At 34.7% G+C, this 19073-nt stretch overlaps 2 protein-coding genes across 2 annotated transcripts; one reads left to right on the forward strand and one right to left on the reverse strand.

Moving 5' to 3' along the window:
• The first annotated feature begins 32 nt into the window (after nt 1–32).
• On the forward strand, nt 33–11457 carry ca4c (carbonic anhydrase IV c). Its single transcript, XM_028031149.1, has 8 exons — nt 33–880; nt 3659–3703; nt 5570–5734; nt 5829–5974; nt 7262–7354; nt 7982–8048; nt 9406–9569; nt 9845–11457. The coding sequence occupies exons 1-8, from the start codon at nt 826–828 to the stop codon at nt 10037–10039; spliced, it is 930 nt and encodes a 309-aa protein (XP_027886950.1). The 5' UTR covers nt 33–825; the 3' UTR covers nt 10040–11457.
• Nucleotides 11458–11926: 469 nt separating this feature from the next.
• Nucleotides 11927–18351, reverse strand: asl (argininosuccinate lyase). The gene is made up of 16 exons (XM_028031147.1): nt 18188–18351; nt 17819–18013; nt 16300–16383; nt 16084–16140; nt 15902–15999; nt 15753–15830; nt 15573–15650; nt 15436–15488; nt 15294–15356; nt 15085–15199; nt 13915–13999; nt 13534–13593; nt 13376–13459; nt 12801–12881; nt 12481–12587; nt 11927–12288 (listed from the first exon to the last, which is right to left on the reverse strand). The coding sequence occupies exons 1-16, from the start codon at nt 18200–18202 to the stop codon at nt 12144–12146; spliced, it is 1398 nt and encodes a 465-aa protein (XP_027886948.1). The 5' UTR covers nt 18203–18351; the 3' UTR covers nt 11927–12143.
• Nucleotides 18352–19073: the final 722 nt, after the last annotated feature.

Consider the following 19073-nt stretch of genomic DNA (forward strand, 5'->3'; position numbering starts at 1 on the left):
AGTAAGTATGAACAAAAGTTAAACATTTCTTTTATTGTTCCATTAACATTTCACAAACTTGTAATTAATAATTACAAAAATAAATAAGTCTGTTCTAATTAATATTAAAATATATTTCTACTTGTTCGTTTGCGTGTGTATTTTCTATTACATCCTAATATATCTTATATAATCTATCAAATTTTTTATTTCATATTCCATGAAACAATGAAATTCAATTATATTTATTAAAAAGGGAGAATACAAAGTGACCAAGCAGGTAAATAATGTAAAATCCATTTGCAATCCCTGGAAGATTAATTTCAAAACATTTAAAAGAAAGAATACAATGATTATCAAATAGTTAAGTCATGTAGTGCATTAATTACATATACATTATATTTTTTAAATTATTTTGCTCATATTGCATATTTATTTAGATCTGAATATGCTATTTTTAATAACTTTACACCATCATTTTTTATTGTTTTGTTCCTGTTCCCTTCTGCTTTATTTTTAATTATATTTTTACTTGAACCTTTTTGAACAGTTTTCAGTTTCGAGCTCAAGAGTCAAACTTCGAGCTGTGGATATAAGAAATATGCAACACAAATCAGGAGCAAATAAACTATCAGTGCAGTTTTCATGACATGATTACAAATCAATAAATACAGCTTGTCAATTTTTGCCTCTGGGACTCAAAGCCATTTATTTCCTGCTGTCTCTCTCTCTTTTTTTTCAACCAACACACACACACACACCATTTGTAGCCCTCCCACTGACAAATGCTGCTCCAAGTCAGCCGGTGGAATAAAGTCTCACTTCTCGCCTGCTCTGCTCCCAACGATGCGTTCTTCTCTCTACCTCCTGGCTTTCCTCTACCTGCGCTCCAGGGCATCAGGTAAGACGCTCAACTCAAACAATGATTTTTACCATCATTCACTCTGTGTGTGTGTGTGTGTGTGTGCGCGCGCGTTTGTTTCTAATACCTTGTGGGGACCATTTTCATGACACATACTACGTTGTGGGGACCCACTGCTCCTTGTGGGGACTGAAGCCTGGTCCCCACAACGGGGAAACGCTGTTTTTGGGTCAGGGGTCAGATTTAGGACTAAGGTGTGAATTGAGTTTTGGTTAGATATGTAATGGGTAGGGTTAGGATAAGGGTAAGGTTTAGGCTGTAGAAATGAATGGAAGTCAATGGAAAGTCCCTGCAAAGATAGCCACGCATGGGTGTGTGTGTGTGTGTGTGTGTGTGTGTGTGTGTGTGTGTGTGTGTGTGTGTGTGTGTGTGTAAATGATAGTAATGATGGCATTTTTTTGCAACTCCAAAAAGTTATATGTAAAGCTTGAAATGTGTTTTAAGACAAGCTAAGTTTGTGAACTTGTGAAGAAAAGCTGGGGAAAAAAATCAGCTTTGACAGAAAATATTCTTTTACAAATCTGAATCAAGTAAAAATCACAAAAAAGAAAGGAATCATCAGCAATTATTGTTGGATAAAATACCAAACAATAGGAATAATGAAAGTGTGGTTAATCAAGGTGAATTGTGGAATAAAATGTCAAGGCAAAGATAAATAAAAACAATAAACTTTTATTAAAATATTTTTCATTTAACCTTTATTTAATCAGGAAACTGAAATTTATTAAGAATAAAACTTTCAACAGAAATGTTAATTGTGCTGTTACATGGAGCACTTATTAATAAAATACTCAGTGTGTTCAATATTAATAAAAATGTTTTCAAAATCTGATAGTATTCTGAATTTAAAAACATTTTTTTCATGTTTGTGTCAACCAACACAATATGTGTTTGATTATTGAAATATTCAAACATTTCAATAATGTTTGAAATATTATTTCCAAACATTTGTAAATACTAACAACAATAAAATACAGTGTTTAAAGTGCATGTTAAAATCCAATAAATTACAGAAAGTCTGTGTATTTAGAAATTAAAACTATTTTTGTGAAAACCAATAAAATACATGTGCGTTGATTAATAGCGACATAAAATCTCATTGTTGAAAGCTTTTTTATTTTCCTGCAGGAAGAAAATACAATAAAATACTGTATTATTTTTTATAAAATGATTGTTTCCTGAAGTTCAGCTAATATTTTTTAGGAACCTCCTGGTGTGAATTTCTCTCACATCATGGGTGAGACAAAAAAAATCATTTCAGACAAAGAAAATTAAAATGCAGAATTTAAAACATTCATTTAATTAAAGGAAACCAAATTTAAGCAGACATTTGATTCCCGTCTTTGGCTTTTCTTCGCTGCTGACTCTGACACAGGTGTGTGAGCCAGGTGGGGTAAAACCCGCCTCCACCTGTGCATTGTTCTCACCTGGTGAGAACTGTTGTCCCCTTTCAAATGACGCCATTATGGGTTAATCTGTGTCCCTGTATTAGCTAAATGGTTCTCCATCCCAGCTTTCATTCCCACCACAGAGCCAGACGCTGGAGGGTTTTTTTCTCATCAGCAACATAATACACAGCAGCAGGACAACAGTAAATGACTTTATCAGCACCTGACGGAGCGACGAAGTGACTTTACTCTGATTGCAATCAGCGGTTTCACGACTGCTCCTTTGTGACACAAATAAAGTCTTACACTCATTGTCAAAAGAACACTTTTAAATCAGCAGTGGTGCTTTTTGAGAAAACAGATTTATGTTTGAATATAATAGAAACTTATTGGTCATTAAGAAACTTAAGTTTCAGTCTTTCAGGAAGATGTGCAAAAAAAAAAAAAGAAAAACCTGATTTCGCATACATGTCACATTTAGGGGCTGGAGTTCTCAAAAATAACAAAATGATTTCAATATTTCTCAGAAATTACAAGACGTATTTCAATGGTTTTGGTATCAAAATAAAGGTAACATTCCAGAGAATACTTTAAGCTACAAGTGTCAAACTCAACTTGGAAATATTTGCAATATTTCCAAGATAGTACCACAAACACTTTTTATTTTATTGAAAAATATCACAAAAAGAATCACGAAATCCTGGAAGAACTGAAAAGATGGTCAATATTATTATTTACTTTTAAGAATTAATTGATATTTTTACAGTTTGTGATCAGGTTTTATTAATACTTTCTGGTACAACCGGCCCTTTGAAAGCATTCATGATATTGATTTGTTCCAAAACAAAACGTTTGACACAGCTGTTGTAGATGTCTAAAAATATATCAATACTTTTATTACTGAGTGAGAGCAAATTAATATGGCAATAAAAATTAATGAAAAATACTAATAGAATGCATTTTGTGATCTGTATTTTCTTTGAAAGCATGGAGTTGACATCCAGAACATTTAGCAACCCACAGTTCATCCCAGGGGTTAAAGAATAATTATAATTTTTAGTGTATTTTTTTCCCTATTGATTTAACAGAAGCATCCAAACAAACAAAGCATTTTAAAAAATAAAGACTACACAGGAACATATCACAAACTAAGTGGACAATCCAGCTGCTGGATTTGTTACATTTTGTTGTTGTTTTGTACCTGAATTCTCAAAGTTTAGTTTCTGGGATTAATCATATTAACCGATTAATAGAACCTGTTAGAGAGTATGAAAGCTAACCTAATCATTTGATTAACTTCATGATGCCTCTTTTTAACAAGAAGTTGCAACAAAAGCCCTGTTTCAGATTTTTTTATATGTGATTTCAGCTGAGTGGTGTTACCAGAGCCAGACCTGTGATGACCCATGCAAAGGTAAGTAAAATATTCAAACAATGTAACTCTGTTTAATTCAGTTTTCTTTACATTGCAAAAAGGTGCAACAAATATTATATAAAGGAACTTCAAACGGGTCCAATTCAAATCTATGGATGAATTTAAAAAAATCAATTAAATAAATTTTCTTTATCCTAGACATGACTCAATGCCTGTTTGGGTTAGAGTGTTATTTGGTAAAAGGTTTAAATTTAGTCTTTTTAAATCTCACAAATAATCTGTGCATTTTAATATTTTAGATGTTTATAGACGGATATTTATCTATTATATCAGTAAATTTCTTCCTACACAGAACCTCTAGTAGATCTGTGTGTAAAACCATTTTTCTTAAACACTTCAATATGCAGAGATGGGTAAACTAAGTACACCCCTGCAGCGTCTCTTCTCCAACTCTAAATAGAAATTTCTTCTACTTCAGTTGCAATGAATGGCTCCACTGGAACCATAATTTAGTTTATTTTCTGGGTTCTCAATTTGAGTTTTTTATTTACATCTCCGATAACAGATCAGGCATGTCCAAACTTTTTGTCACATGGACCAAAATCTTTATAGCAGAAGCACTTATGGGTTTAAAAATTTTTAAATCTTTAAAAATTCAAATCTTGTAGCTTTATTATAATTCTTCAGCAATAAACTAAGCATTGAGTTGTTTGATTTTATTATAGATTAGAGATGTGTAAGTCATTCCACGTCCTAAAGTTAGTAGCAATTTTGCATTTTTATTTTAAAAAAGATATCGATTGGAAAAAATATCATATATTTAGTGTATTCTGGAAAATTAGACCAGAAATTGTGTCAGTTTATCTTTAAAATAATATATCTTTAAAAAAGCTTATTAATTAATTTATGAAACACTGATTTGGAAACATTCTAATCTAAAAGTAAAAATCACTGAATACTTGGGATCTTAATTACTATGAAATCAAAAAGAAAGTAAAAAAAAACATGGTTATTTTTAATTTATCAGAAATAATTATTTTGGATAAATTATTATTTTAAGTCTATCTGCTTCTACCACCATCTAATTCTGTGTCATTCTTTAACTGAGGTTAGGGCCGTGTAAATTCAGTCCAGGGGCCACAAATGGCCCTCTGGCCACACTTTGGACATCCCTGCATTAGACATTCCTCCACACAGGAATGAAATCAATCAATAAAGTTTATCAATATAGCACATTTCAGCAACAAAGCAGTTCAAAGGTCTTTACATGACAAAAACACTAAAATACAAAGCCGTAGAAGATACAGTCAATAATCAATAATTAAAACATTACATTTTATGACGTCAGATTGTTGATTAATGTTTCATTTTTAATGTTTCTAAACATGTGGGGGTTTAGTCTAGACTCAAAGGAACTCAGTGTTTTGGCTGTTTTGCAGTTTTCTGGATGTTTGTTCCAGATCTGTAGTGCGTAGAAGCTGAATGCTGCTTCCTTTCTTATTTACTAATAAATAATCTGCTAGCAGGAGCATCAGATTATTTACTAATAAATAATCTGCTAGCAGGAGCATCAGATTATTTACTAATAAATAATCTGCTAGCAGGAGCAGCAGAGACAGTGCACTGTAAAACATTTGAGCCGCATTTTGTTGTGTCTATTACCTTTACGTCGAGTAAATTTAGCCAGTTTTAGAATTTGAACCTAAATGTTTGAGCTTGTGAAAGATAAACTTAAAAAACTATTTTTAGACAACCTGTCTCTTATTGTTAAATCAACTTCATGAACTTTAATTTTTGAGTAAAAACCAAAACAATTTTCTTCTATTGGCAGCAGGTGGACTTTCATTTTCAAGTTAAACCACCTTCAAATGTTTTACAGTGTGATGTGATAACGCTCTTTTTCAGAACCAAGCCGCTGGGCAGCTCTGTTTCCCAGATGTGGAGGTTTAAGCCAGTCGCCAATTAACATCGTGACCAATAAAGTTCATTTCAGCAGCGCTCTTCCTCCCTTCAGCTTTATCGGACACACCGACTTAATCAACATCACAGTAGAGAACAAGGGCCACTTTGGTAATGAAAAGCACCAAAGCCTGTTCTGTTTTCCTCCCTTTCAGAGCCTCAATGCTGGTTAGATTCACTCTCTGACTTTGTTTTCCTCCATTAGCTCACTTTGCTTTACCACAGTCAGTGCGGCTGACCGGAGGAGCTCTGCCGGGTCACTACAGAGCGGCCCAGTTTCACTTCCACTGGGGAGGGAGTGGGACGAAGGGATCAGAGCACACCATTGATGGAGAAAGATTTCCAATGGAGGTAAGGGAGTAAAGGCCAGGTAAATAATAGTATTTCTAATGATACTGCATCTGTTACTCGATAAGTGGCGCTACTAACACCTTTTCTATTGCATTCAGTATATTTTTGAACACCTAAAAGCATATTTTGGAATAAATTATGACGCAAACAACCTGTAAATCCGTTTCAGACAGAATATTAGTGGTTCGTTGCAGGTGTGTATAGTGACTGTAGGAGGCGCTGTAACATCTTAACACAGGAGTGTCAAACTCATTTTTGTTTTGGGCCAAATCAAGATCATGAATCCTCTTAAAGGGCCGGTTGGGCCAGAATATATTGAAAAAATACCAATGAATTCTTAAAATTAAATATTATTATTTGCGATATTTGTGCTTATTTATGATGGTAAATGTGAATTTTAATTACTCAATTAAAGCTGAGGCTGCTGTTTAGTACAAGTAAGAAAGTTTTTGACAGTTTTTGAGAAAAATCTGCAATTATTTCCATGATAATACTCGAAAAACTGGAGGGACAGATTGATATAATTTGGCAGTAAGCAAATAAAAACTGCATTGATTTGATTGATAATGTAATATTTAAGCTCACTTAGAGTTGATTCCAGAATCTAGAGGGCCACATAAAAAGCTATGGAGGGCCATATTTGGCCCACAGACCTTGAGTTTGACACGCGTCTCAACACTATGCTACGTCAAAAATGCAGTGGAGAAACAAACGTAAAAGAATAAATAAAAAAGGTCAAAAAATAAAAAGAAAGAAAAAGCCAAACAAAAAATAAAAAATAACATTTGACCACTGACATTATGACTATTATGGAAATAAAATGTGATATCTCAGATATTGTGACCACTCTGTAACTTATGGTAAAATACTAAACTCTACTACTTAAGTATTTAATGTTTTTCTATAAGTTACAGTTTGGTCACAATATCTGATCAGGAATATCATATTATGTGGCCGTCTATATTTCCATAATAGTCATAATATTAGTGGTGAGATTTTTCTATTCTTTGTTCATCTTTCTATGTATTTTTCCTTTTGCGTTTGTTGCAGTCACCACACTCCCCCAGAAAATTTTACGTTTTTAGTGACTTGTGGTGTTAAAATGCAACAGGATCACAATGTACAGTGGTTACAGAATATGGTGCAACACCGGTATTGAGCAGTAACGCAAATATTCAGTTCAAATTTAAAATGATTACAGTGAAAACTGGTTTATTAGGATTATTTTTGGCAGGTTTGTGTTCTAAGTACGACTCCTTATAATACCTTTCCTTTCTGTCTGCACAGTTGCACATAGTCCATATTAAAGAACCTTACAGCTCTCTGGAGGAAGCAGAACACGATATGGCGGGTATCGCTCTGCTCGCCCTCTTCTTTGAGGTAACGCATCACTCTACTGCCAGAGTGTCCAAAGTGTGGGCCTGGGGGCCATTTGTGGTCTTTGGAGTAATTTTGTGTGGCCTCTGACTTCAATTCAAGAATGGTTATCCAACACTTTTTGTAGTTTTTTTAGGATGAGATTTTTCGTGGCAAGTTTATATCTTCTTAAACTGAGAATGTTAAGTACGACACAAAGAATTTTTCTTGAGCCTTTTTTAAATTATTATTATTGGGTTTTTTTATTTCATAATAAGTCATGAAACAAAAAAAATAAACATAATAAGTCCAGAAAGTTAAACATTAAAGCCAATGTAAAATATTACATGTTTTACTTAATGTTTTTGCGTTTTTAATTGGGGGTTACAAATTTTGACCCCTGAATACTTTCAACTTGGGATTTTGACCCTCAGTGCAAAAAAGTTTGGACACTTCTGCCTTTCACAAGTATGCACTGCTTTTTGTTAGTCTGTCACATACAATCCCAACCCAATACATTTAGATTGGGATTGTAATCTGACAAAATATGAAGAGTAAATACTAATGTAAAATACTGTAAACGTCTTTCAAAGATCAAATTATCTTATATTATTATTATAGATTATTGTATTTTTGTTGACTTCCTCACAGGAAACAGCAGATGATCATCCTCATCTAGATACAATAATTGCTGCTCTGGGTCAAGTACAAAACAATGGTAAATATATTAATTTTTACTTTAAAAACACAAAAACATATCATGAATGTTATAATTCTTCTTGGACTTGAAACTTGAATCCATGTACAGTGCAACAGGTAATTAAGGCACAGAGTGAATTTGAGGCGTCTGGTTCATCTGAAGAGATAAACACAATCTTAAATGTCTGCCTGATATATAAAAGAAAAAGGGACACAGTGCTTGGCTATTCTACACCACAGAGAGGGAAGTAGTTCAGTTATGCTTGCTTGACTTTGACAACCTTAACATGTGATGAGTAATGGTGTATTTCGGTTCAGTTACAAAATAAAACAGGCGACATAAACACCAACTCTGATAGATCATCAGTAGATCAGGTGTTTAAATTAGCTCATCTACCACCGCTGTCGTAGATTAGCTATTGCTGCTAGCAATTGCATAGAATACTATAGTATTCTATGCAATACTATAGTATTGTAGGCTGCTAGCCTGCTATTGCTACTAGCAGTAGCATAGAATAAAGCTATTGCTGCTAGCCTGCTATTGCTACTACCAATAGCATAGAATAAAGCTATTGCTGCTAGTCTGCTATTGCTGCTAGCAATAGCATAGAATAAAGCTATTGCTGCTATTAGCAGCTATTAAACTAATAGCTGCTATTAAGTTAATAGCTGCTATTAGGTTTAGATTAATAAGCAATTTTGCGATGAGCTTATTAATCATTGCAAAATAAAAGTCTTAGGTTAGACTCAAATCTAAAAACACAAACGGACTGAATGTTCTGTTCTTTGTGTGGGAAATGTTTGAGTATTTTTTAAATGTTGAACGTCACATATGGTGGCGTTATTGTCAGTTGCTATGGCAACAAGTGTGCGCAAACAGTAGCCGACACAGAAAGTGAGGGTAAAAAGTGGGATTGAGTTGTTCTTTAACAATTTTCTGAGTTATTTTTCTCTTTGCTGTGGCGCAGTGCACTAAATTAATAATACCTACGTCTCGGGGTTTAATCAGTTAGTTAACGGTATTGTTCTACGGCTATAGGTGGCATATAAAACAATAGCCTTTTGCCCTCCAGCGTTGCGCGCATGCGCAAAATTTCCAGCTATAAACTGTAACATGCAGAGTGTCCATAGGAAACACATAAACTAAATTACTAAAGACATTGGAAAAATATGAGGTGTAATTGGAGAGAAACAGCACCAAAGGAATACACTTTAACTCACATCTGACAGAAACAAGCTTGAACAAGAAGTAAACACGATCATTGGTTATACTGTTCTGTTTCCCCCAGAAAGCACAAAAACATGCAGTTCTAAGATTTCACTAAGTACTAACTTATTTTTTTTCTGGCTACCTCCTTATTTCTGACTGTGTTAAGGCAGCAACACAGTGATTCCAAACTTTAGACTGAGTAATATCATCCCGGCAGCCGCCGAGCTTCACAGTTACTACCGCTATGTGGGCTCCATGACAACTCCAGGATGTGAGCAGGCGGTTGCATGGACAGTGTTTCATAGGATGCTGTCAATCAGCAGTCGACAGGTGAGGAGTCATTCAACATTTTATTCTGATTTTTATCTTAAAAAAAACATACATTTTAAATCTGCCAGTTAATGATCACCTATTTGCATTCAGAGTTGGGTAGTAACTAGCTACATTTACTCAATTACACTCACTTGAGTAACTTTTTTGAGAAAATTTACTTATGAGTATTTTACTACGCAGAACATTTTACTTCTGTGAAAAAGGTAAGACTTGTTTTTCTTAAGTTGTTTCTTTTTGTCAGAGTCTCATCTTTTCTTTCCTCTGCTCCCCAGCTGGATGCTATAGTAAAACAGTGCAGATTTTGGACAGGACAGCCCATGACAAACATCTTCAGACCCACGCAGCCTCTGGATGGCAGAGTCGTTTACAGCTCCAAGTCAGGCGCAGCTCAGAAGAGGGCGAACCAAATGTGGTTTGTCGTCCTCTCAGCTCTGTTCATGCCAATGATCCTGATACATATTATTTAGAACATATAATCACATAATAGAAAAATCAATTTGTTTCAAATTACACAGCCTCCAATAGATTTTATGTCATGATTCCTATGACAAGTTTTCCTGTTACTCTTGAAGAAAACAATTCATGATTGTGCCACCATCTTCCAGCAAAGATATGGTGTATGTTCGGTGTTTTTATTTTTAAATAAAAGAATCGCCATTTTATTTCTATTTTTAGATTTTAAAATAAAGACGAACATTAAACTTGTACCAAAAGAAAGAGTATGTTTATATTGTCTTCAATAAAATAAAACATATTTATGCAAAATCACATAAACAAATAGAGTTCAATGCTGCATGTCTTTCAGAAAAAAACAGTATCAGAAATTTTCAGGTGTATAATTTCAAGCCTGCCATATGTGCAATAGGAGTCAACTTTTTAACAATAATTCAGAATTATTTTGGTTGGATCATGGATCTTAAATTATAATCAATATCCCATAATAATTATATTAGACGATTGAACCAAATGGGAATCAAAACAAAAGTAAAAGGAAAAAGGTTCTCACCCAGAGTTTTCATAAAATGACACAAAATCTAAGTCTAAAAAATGCTGGAGATAGGGACAAGATCATACAGCCTTGCAAAAGGTGGACATGCAGGTAGATCAAAAATAAATTTAATTAAGTTTTGTTTCTTTACTTTTTATCTCCATAATACCACGGTGTTTCAGTCAGGGCCTTCATAGACGTTACCAACCTGAACAATACACACATTGTGCAGGACAATGCAAAAACTATGCACCACACTAACCCACAGGCATCCAATAATATGCAAATAAATAAAAATACGCCAAGTAAACCATCAATGCATATATCAAGCAATATATCAACATATATTTTAACAAAATAGACAGGCGACAGCGCACATAATTGAACAGCCAATAATTCAGCAAAACTTTTCTTTGTTCCCCAGTTAAGGCCAAGCTCAACCTCAATCCAAACTGCTCAAATCGCACATGTGAACAAATAAAAGAAAATATATTCAGTAAAGTCTGAATGAGAATGTGATAGAAAAGTTACACTCACCCATTATTTGTAAATAAAATCCACAGGTTGTTGTGCTAAGTGCTAGCTGTTAGCCACTCATAGTTACAGTCCTTAAAATGCCTTACAAAGTTCTTACTGGTTTGTTTTAGTGAATCCAGGTTTGGTGTGGGTTTTCCATTTTTAGTTATTTATTTTTTTATCCGTTTAAGAGCGTCTCGAAAAAGGAGATTTTAACAAGTTAGCACCTAGGACCTAGGTTAACCGGAGTTGAAGCGAAAGCGGCCGCCATTTTGTAAATTATGACTCAACATTCTGAGTCCCACCGTCTGTTCTGTCTGTAGGAGCCATTTATCTTTTCCTGTGTTCATCGCTACCAGGGACCGTATTTCGTTTTGAGTTCAAAAATACAGGATTTTATCCGCTACACTGTCAGTCATGCCAACTGTGGCCTGTTGCATGGCATTTTTGACCAAAGGGTAACTGGATTTGTACAGCAGAGGAGGAGCTGCTTGCCAGATGCGTTTAAGGCACTTTTTAGAGTAGAAAATTAAAAGTGAAACCCCAATAATACCAATAAGGAACTCGATTGTAAAATAAAAATTAAACTATAGATCAAATTAAATATGATTAAAGCATTTTATACTTTTTCTTTTCAATTTTCTAGGGCTAGCAGAGAAGGCAATGCTGGCCCTGACAGCCCTCCACTGCATAATACATAAAATATCTTAACTATTAGTTTAATTACGTTGGTATAAAATGGGGGAAGGAATGGAAGAAGTGGCAATGGAACAGGCACAAAATAACAAAAGCTGGAGGGAATTGATGCAGAGTCATCAGTGGATGGTCTGAATAAAGCTGGAAATGAAATAAACAACACTTGTGGTTTATTTGAGTGACGTCTGTAACATTATCCTTTATTTCATAACCTATTGATCACTACTCAGGTAAGAATACATGATCAACAAAAGTATCCTGAGATGAAAGTCACTTAAAGCAAATAGATTTTAAGCTTAAGGCAGTGTGATTTAAGGTGTGAGTAATTCACTTTGACCCAAGTCTGACAGAAGGAGGTCACAGAGAAAAGGTCACTGTGACTGAGTCTTCAGCCAGTTCCTCAGGTGCTCCACCTGGGCAGAGACGCTACTCTTCGATGTTCCCCCAGGAGCGCTGTACTGCTCCACGCTGCTCCTGTAGTCCCACACCGAAGACACATCACTTCCAAACAACGGGCTAAAGTTCACACACATGCATCCACATGGCATACACAGACAGAGAAAAGGAAGACTGAATTCAAAACCATTCAAAATAATAAAAAAATATATTAACTTCTATTATATAGTTAAACCCACAATGATTAATTCCTCTAGCTATTAATTTGATGTTTCCTCTGATTAAAAACATTTATGCATAAGTGTCAACTACCTGACAGCAGCGAGGTCTGCCTCAGTCAGTTGATTCAGGGAGACATTTTTAGATTCAGCTGTAAATACAGCTTTTCCAGAGAGACCATGGGCTTCTCTGAATGGCACCTGGAATGAGAAGAGTGTCAAAACATAAATATTAACAATTTATAAAACTAATTCACTGCAAAAACACAAAATCTTAGCAAGTAATTTTGGACTAGTTTGTAGTGAACATATCTTAAGTCACATAATTTAGTCTAGAAATTAGTCTAAAATTAGTTTTAAAAATTTTTTTGCAGTGTTTTACTGTTACTACACAATATTGTTGGAACATCTCACCCCTTTTCTCACGAGGTAGTAGGCCAGATCTGTGGCCAACATGTCGGGACTGAGCGCAGCTTCCATTACACTCTGGTTGATCTGAAACACAAGAGAAGCTAATTAATAACATTTCACTATTTAAAGAAAAATAATGAATCTAACTTTCACAACTATCATTTAAAATATTCTTTGTAATGTTCAGATCAAATCCAAAAGGATTAACAATGTTAACAATATAAGGATCTTTAACAAGATCCATATTTATCCTGAAATTACCTTTTGACAAGATATTTAACTGGATTTTCATTTTTTTAATGGTGTTTATTTCAAGCATCATAACTTTTTGTTTAAAACTCTAATGCTAAAAAAGAAGAACCTGGAGATTATGCTTATTTTTCAGAATTAGCATCTATTCCCCATATGAGCTGACAGATCCTCCACAATATGTATATCTTGCAGGAACTTTAAACCAAAATAGATGTAAATAACATACTGTACAGTGGGGGGAAAAAAATTACTGATAGATTCTGTTAATTTTCAGGGTCTCAACTCTACTCTCTGGATTATTTAGGTTTTTCTTTTTATGTTTTCACCTTTAGAGTCGACATGACTCCAGTTGTCACCTGCAGCACAGCATGGACAGTATCATAGCAGTCAAACAGGGCTTCTTTGTCCTCCTGAAAACATAACAGGAGGTTACATTTGAATCTTCAAGTGAAGTTATAATATTTGAAAAGATGTAATTTTAAACCTGCAGATCCTTGTTATATGTGCTGGGCAGACCCTTCAGAGTCATCATGAATCCTGCACACTAATACAAAACAAAAACAGGATGCAGAAGAACATTATGAAATCAGACAGGACGCCTGGTGTTTGCATGTGCCGAAGCAAATTATTTCTGAAAGTGAAAAAACGTTTATACCTCTAATTATTTATTGCAACAGTTCAAAGTGAGTGTAGTAGCTTTGGTGAAATGAATGAACCAAGTAAGCATTAAAATTATGCTTCTTATTTAGAGTTCGTGCTGTTCTCTCTACAAATGATCATGATCGTGAATCTTCATCCCTCAGTATAAACCAGTCCTACAATAAAACAAATATAAAGTAGATTTTTAACTAATCTTTTGTCTTACTCTGCCAAAGACACGACCTGCTTTACTCCTGATCAGCTCCAGACTGTCGGCATTCTTCTTCTGGGGCATCAAACTGCTGCCTGTGCTACAAATCACACAAAGACAAAGAAGAAGAAGAAGAAGAGTGCTACAGAAGAAGGGCAACATTTTAAAACAGCTTTTAAAGAAAATAAGCATTTCTGAGGACAATAAATACAATTTATAAGCAACTATAGCTCTTAACACTGACTCTAGGAGTAACAGGCAGATGTAAGATAAATATTTTAAAAATATAATTTAATTTCACAGATGTATCCTATATGCAAAACAAACTTTTTAATATGATTTGTAGACAAGGATAGATTATATTTAAGAAAATTTTAGCATCTTCATGTTGATACTTTGTACAAAGTAAACATCAAAAAGTTATCTGATTGTTGTGACCTCAATCATGTCACAACAGTTTATTTGAGCAATTTTTAAAACAACTTTAAACTGAAGTCAAATTTTTTTTACATTGCTTTACATAAAAGTTAATTCTTCACAGGGAGTGTCACATCGAGTAACCATCCCGTTTCTGAATAAAAATTCTTAAAACTTACAATTTATTGTACTTCAGGAAATCATTTTAAAAAGTATTTTTAATTTTATTAACCTAACTATTATTATTGAGCTGCATATTTTACATAGTGCATGCTGAATATAGCACTGGATCCAAAATGTTGAGGCCAATTTTTATAAAAGCAGTAGACAGGTTGTAAAAACCTTTCAAGTCAATCAACTAAGGCGTCCGTGGATTAAAATAAACTTTGCTCCTTAGGTACATGTAAAAAAAATGCAATTGTTTATTTCTTCTGCTTTATCTGTACATTAATAAGAAAAACCAACTCATACATACTTAAATTACATAGTATTTTAAAAGGTTTTATTTTCTCCAATATAACTATGAATGAGGTAAGAAAAAATCCACATGACTTTCATTTTCTGCTGGGTCATGAGGCAGGTTTTTTTTTTTTTTTTTTAAATCAAAAATGTTGTTTAGTCCTAATTTTTAGAATAAGTCCAAATCAGAATCTGCAGGTCAAACCTCATCACCATTATTTGTATAAATGAAACTTTGCCTAAATTTAATTCACATTTGTGAAGACTTTTGACAAACTGAAGCAAAAGACAAAACAAAACAAAGTTCACCTGTAGGCATCGGAGAGCGTGACGAAGGAGTACTCCTTAGTGCTATACAGCATAAGATCCTCGGCCATCTTACTAAGGTGGGTCAAACACAGTGACACCCAGAACAAGAACTCCGCTAAAAAAAACAAGTACTTTAAAACACAAATATGAGAAGGCTTCACTTAAAATAATTGCTTATGTTCAAAGGCTGAAATATATAGTTGACATACCAACAAAGTCTCTCTGTCCTGTGGCATCCATACTGTTTAGGCTGACGCCATCAAATCCCAACTCTACACCCAGAGAAGGAGAAATGTTCAGCATATTTCTTTATTAGTATTGGTAACACAACAACTCTCAAACTAATCTGACCTGTCCGCAGTAGTTCTCTGTCGATGTCAAAAGGTGTGCCAGCGATGGCGCCGCTGAAAACAGAAAGAATAATTCTTGTTACTTGATCACATCTGTGAATGAAAATCACAGAACAGAGGGAAGTGTTTGCACTGCACCTGCCAAGAGGTAAAATATTTGCTCTTTTCTTGATCTCCAGAAGCCGCTCCACGTCTCTGCTTAAAGCTACAGCAAAGCTGAGGGAAAGAAATGAGAAAAAAAAACAAAAAATGGTGAATGTTCATTAACATTAAAAAAATGAAATATAAATTCAGTGGATTTCATCATTAAAGGGACACCTCAGAATCCAGTGGCTCCATCTGATTGGCTGAGCCCTCTGCATGTGGGTGTAACCAGGAAAAAGGACGTCAATTTCTCTGTAATTTACAAACGGTTTAATGAATAGGATAAAAAGAATGAACTTTATTTACATTCAAAATGGTCTTACATTGCTGCCCGCTCCACCATGGTGGAGATGAGCTGCAGGGAGTTATCTGTTAGCTTAGTGACGGCGTCTCGTAGCCACAGCCTCATGTCTGTCACCACCTGTTTAAATAAAACACAACACACTGTCTCATGACTTACCTCCAGCTGACCTTTACTACAGATTCAATGATGGAAAAAACAAACCTGATCATTTCTGCTCCTACCGGTGTGCAACTTCCCTGCAGGAGCACCAATCAGCTCCTGGACAAACCGGGATCAAAGCAACACTGATATATATATATATATATTTTTACATAATTTTTAAATTAATTATTATATCTTTAGTGTAAACAGTAGTTTGGACAAGTTTTAGGCAGCTAATCTATAATACCATCCTGAAAGAGACAAGCTCTATATCACCTTAAGCCTGCGTTCGTTGGCTGTGTGAATGTCTTCATCTTCAGGTTTAATCAAAAATGCACCTTTAGACCATTCTTCAGAAATCTGTGGAGCAAAATGAGGATTACATGACTAAATGTTTATTTTCTCATAGAAATTAGAATGAACCAAACTGATTCAAACAAAATATTAGCTAAACTGGATTTAGTATAACTGGTTATTGGACCCATTTGTCTTGTAAGTTACATTTGTTAAAGTGTAACTTGTGTTTTCCAGCCACATAGAATCATTTTAGAGCACAATCAAGCAACTATGTTACTTGACTGTAACATAGTTGCAATATTATAAAAGGTACAATATACACATTTATTTTTAGAATGAAGGTATATATTATGTTTTATAATATACACCTTAAAAAAGGTGTATATGTCAAATGTGACCTAAAGCCAATTTGACTTCGTAAATTAAAATTGGGCTTCTGTCTTTTTAAGAAGCTCTTGCTCTTTCCAAAACTGCATGTAATCACAACATCAATCCTCTATTGACCATTTAACGTTACTATCAGCATTTCACTGAGAAGTAGCTCGTATATTAAGCTCAGCAGATGCACAGTTCCACCAGGTGTTCTCTAATTGCTGCTGGCTAGTCTGAAGGAACTGAGTTTGGGAGGGCTGCTGTGTGAGGCAGAAGCTCTGAAGCTTGGAAACTGCAGCTCTGAGGAGGAGCTTCAACCTCGAAGGTGGAGCCATGTCCACCCAGGCGTTTTGCACAGCTGAATGGTTGCTATGGAGACTAAAGGATTTCTCAGACATCCATGAAAGATTCAAAGCAGCATTCCAGGTATGTCTTTGATGAGGGAATAACATTAGAAAATGAAGTAAAACTAAAAATATATAATGCCCCTTTAAACTATAATGACATTAAATAATTATAAAATGTATCCATAATTAGCTATATTTTTCAAATTCTGCTAAGCAGGCCGGATAGTTGTTTTTTCCAGTGTTACTTGCACTAATAAAGCAAACACTAAGTATGAGACGGAGCAATGCAGAAACCGCCCTGAATGAAAGAGCCAGCTAACACCTGTCACATGATGACGCTATTGTATGCAACTCGCTCAGCAGGAAGCAGGAATCCTGCACCACCGCACATTCTCAGCTGTCATCTATTAACCAGAGCCTCCAGACAGCTATGCACAGAACCAATCTTCTACAAGTTTTAACATAGTAATAGTACTGTCCAAAGGTTACTAAAGTAAAGGTAAAAAGTACAGCGTTGTAAAAAATACTCCTGAAATACTTCTTTTTTTTTTAAAGTTACTCAAGTAAATGTAATTGAGTAAATGTAAATAGTTACTACCCAACTCTGGTGTCTAATAATTTTTGGTTAAAACAAGCTTGTTCTCCATTTAGTGAACAGAGTATCCAGAAATATTACTTAAGAGAAGCAATACTTACTCAAGTAAATATAACTAGTTACTACCTAACTCTGTCTATTATAAAATCCAGTAACGCACGTCCAGCAGACAGTTTATCCATACCTGGTCCATCCCCTGCAGAATTTGCTCCATCTCCTCCGTGCTGACCAGCTTCGCCTTTTCCAAAGCCTTGACATACGCCTTGCTCCCTCGGATATCAGCATCCCACATCCTCTGGTCATAGGTGATGGACGCATTGAATTTCTCCATGATTGGGTCGGTATCTCCCACGAAACGGCCTCCCCAGAGCTTGCTTCCCTGCAGAACAAGCAAAAGAGCAACAAATGAGGTGGAAAAATATAGCTTTGGTCAGTTAACAGCTAGCTAAGAGGTTCGCTTTCGGTGAAAACAACAGCGTGTTTTGATAAAGTCCAGCTGACTGTGAGAACAACATCGGAACAAGTGTTGGTTGTGTCTTCAGCTGAATCGTACCTCAGTGTTGGCCATATTTTACTCCTCCTCGGAGATTTGTAGAGTCGTAACTGGGAATAGTTGCTCGCTGTGGGAAGGGTAGAAGCCAAGGGTCCGTACAAATAGGTGTCGCTTTAAGGAGCGTCAGCAGAGACGTCAATGCGTCTTCTGTTGCTAGGTAACAGCCCGGAAAAACAGGAAGAGAGCAATGTTTCTTTGAATAAGGTGCAGGTTTTAATGGCTTTAGCAATGGGGAAATTTCTAACAGTTTTGATATATTGTTAAACAATATATTTTTCTATTTAATTTCTTGGAAAATATCTGTAAATTAGCGTGTCAACATTTAAACAAAAAATTAATTTAAAAAAGATTAACAATCGCAAACACGTGTTTATTTATTTATTTATTTATTTGATTTTTTGTTTGAAAAATACAGAATGAAAATTTTATCCCAATATAAATTGTGGAGAAAAAAAGAGTAAATGTTTCCAAATATATAGGATTTGTTGTTAGAAATAAATACAGTTAAAGAGTTTCTGAAAAAAATAATTACTTCTCATGTTACAGAGAAGGAACAGGTTATTTCAGACAGCTAAAATATTTTTGTTTATCCGCCATAACTCTGGAAAATAAAAAGCAAATGTTTCCAAATCTACACAATTTGTTGCCAATAATGATAGGAATAAACTCAGTTACAGACTTTCTGGTTCCATATATATGGAAACATATATTAAAATGTCCATGTTCAAAACATGGAAATGATACAATTTAAGCAAATTAACATTAAAATTGCAGCTTACAATTTTATTGCTGAAAATAACTGACAGATTTCAGATCAGGTCAATGTACTAAGAAAAACAAAGAAACAAAACACAAAATATGAAAAAGTATGCCAGGAGTGTAGGCT

This window comes from Xiphophorus couchianus, chromosome 11 (genome assembly GCF_001444195.1).
Source record: "Xiphophorus couchianus chromosome 11, X_couchianus-1.0, whole genome shotgun sequence".
NCBI lineage: Eukaryota > Metazoa > Chordata > Actinopteri > Cyprinodontiformes > Poeciliidae > Xiphophorus > Xiphophorus couchianus.

Bases quoted from the DNA above. Each gene is read 5' to 3' on its own strand.
- asl (XM_028031147.1), bottom strand. The intron at 16,384-17,818 runs GTATGGATAAAC...TTTGCTCCACAG, and splicing joins TTCTGCAGGGGATGGACCAG to ATTTCTGAAGAATGGTCTAA. The intron at 15,357-15,435 runs GTCAGATTAGTT...CTCTGGGTGTAG, and splicing joins CAGAGAACTACTGCGGACAG to AGTTGGGATTTGATGGCGTC.
- ca4c (XM_028031149.1), top strand. From the start codon at position 826: ATGCGTTCTTCTCTCTACCTCCTGGCTTTCCTCTACCTGCGCTCCAGG. The intron at 3,704-5,569 runs GTAAGTAAAATA...GCTCTTTTTCAG, and splicing joins CTGTGATGACCCATGCAAAG to AACCAAGCCGCTGGGCAGCT. The intron at 8,049-9,405 runs GTAAATATATTA...GACTGTGTTAAG, and splicing joins GGGTCAAGTACAAAACAATG to GCAGCAACACAGTGATTCCA.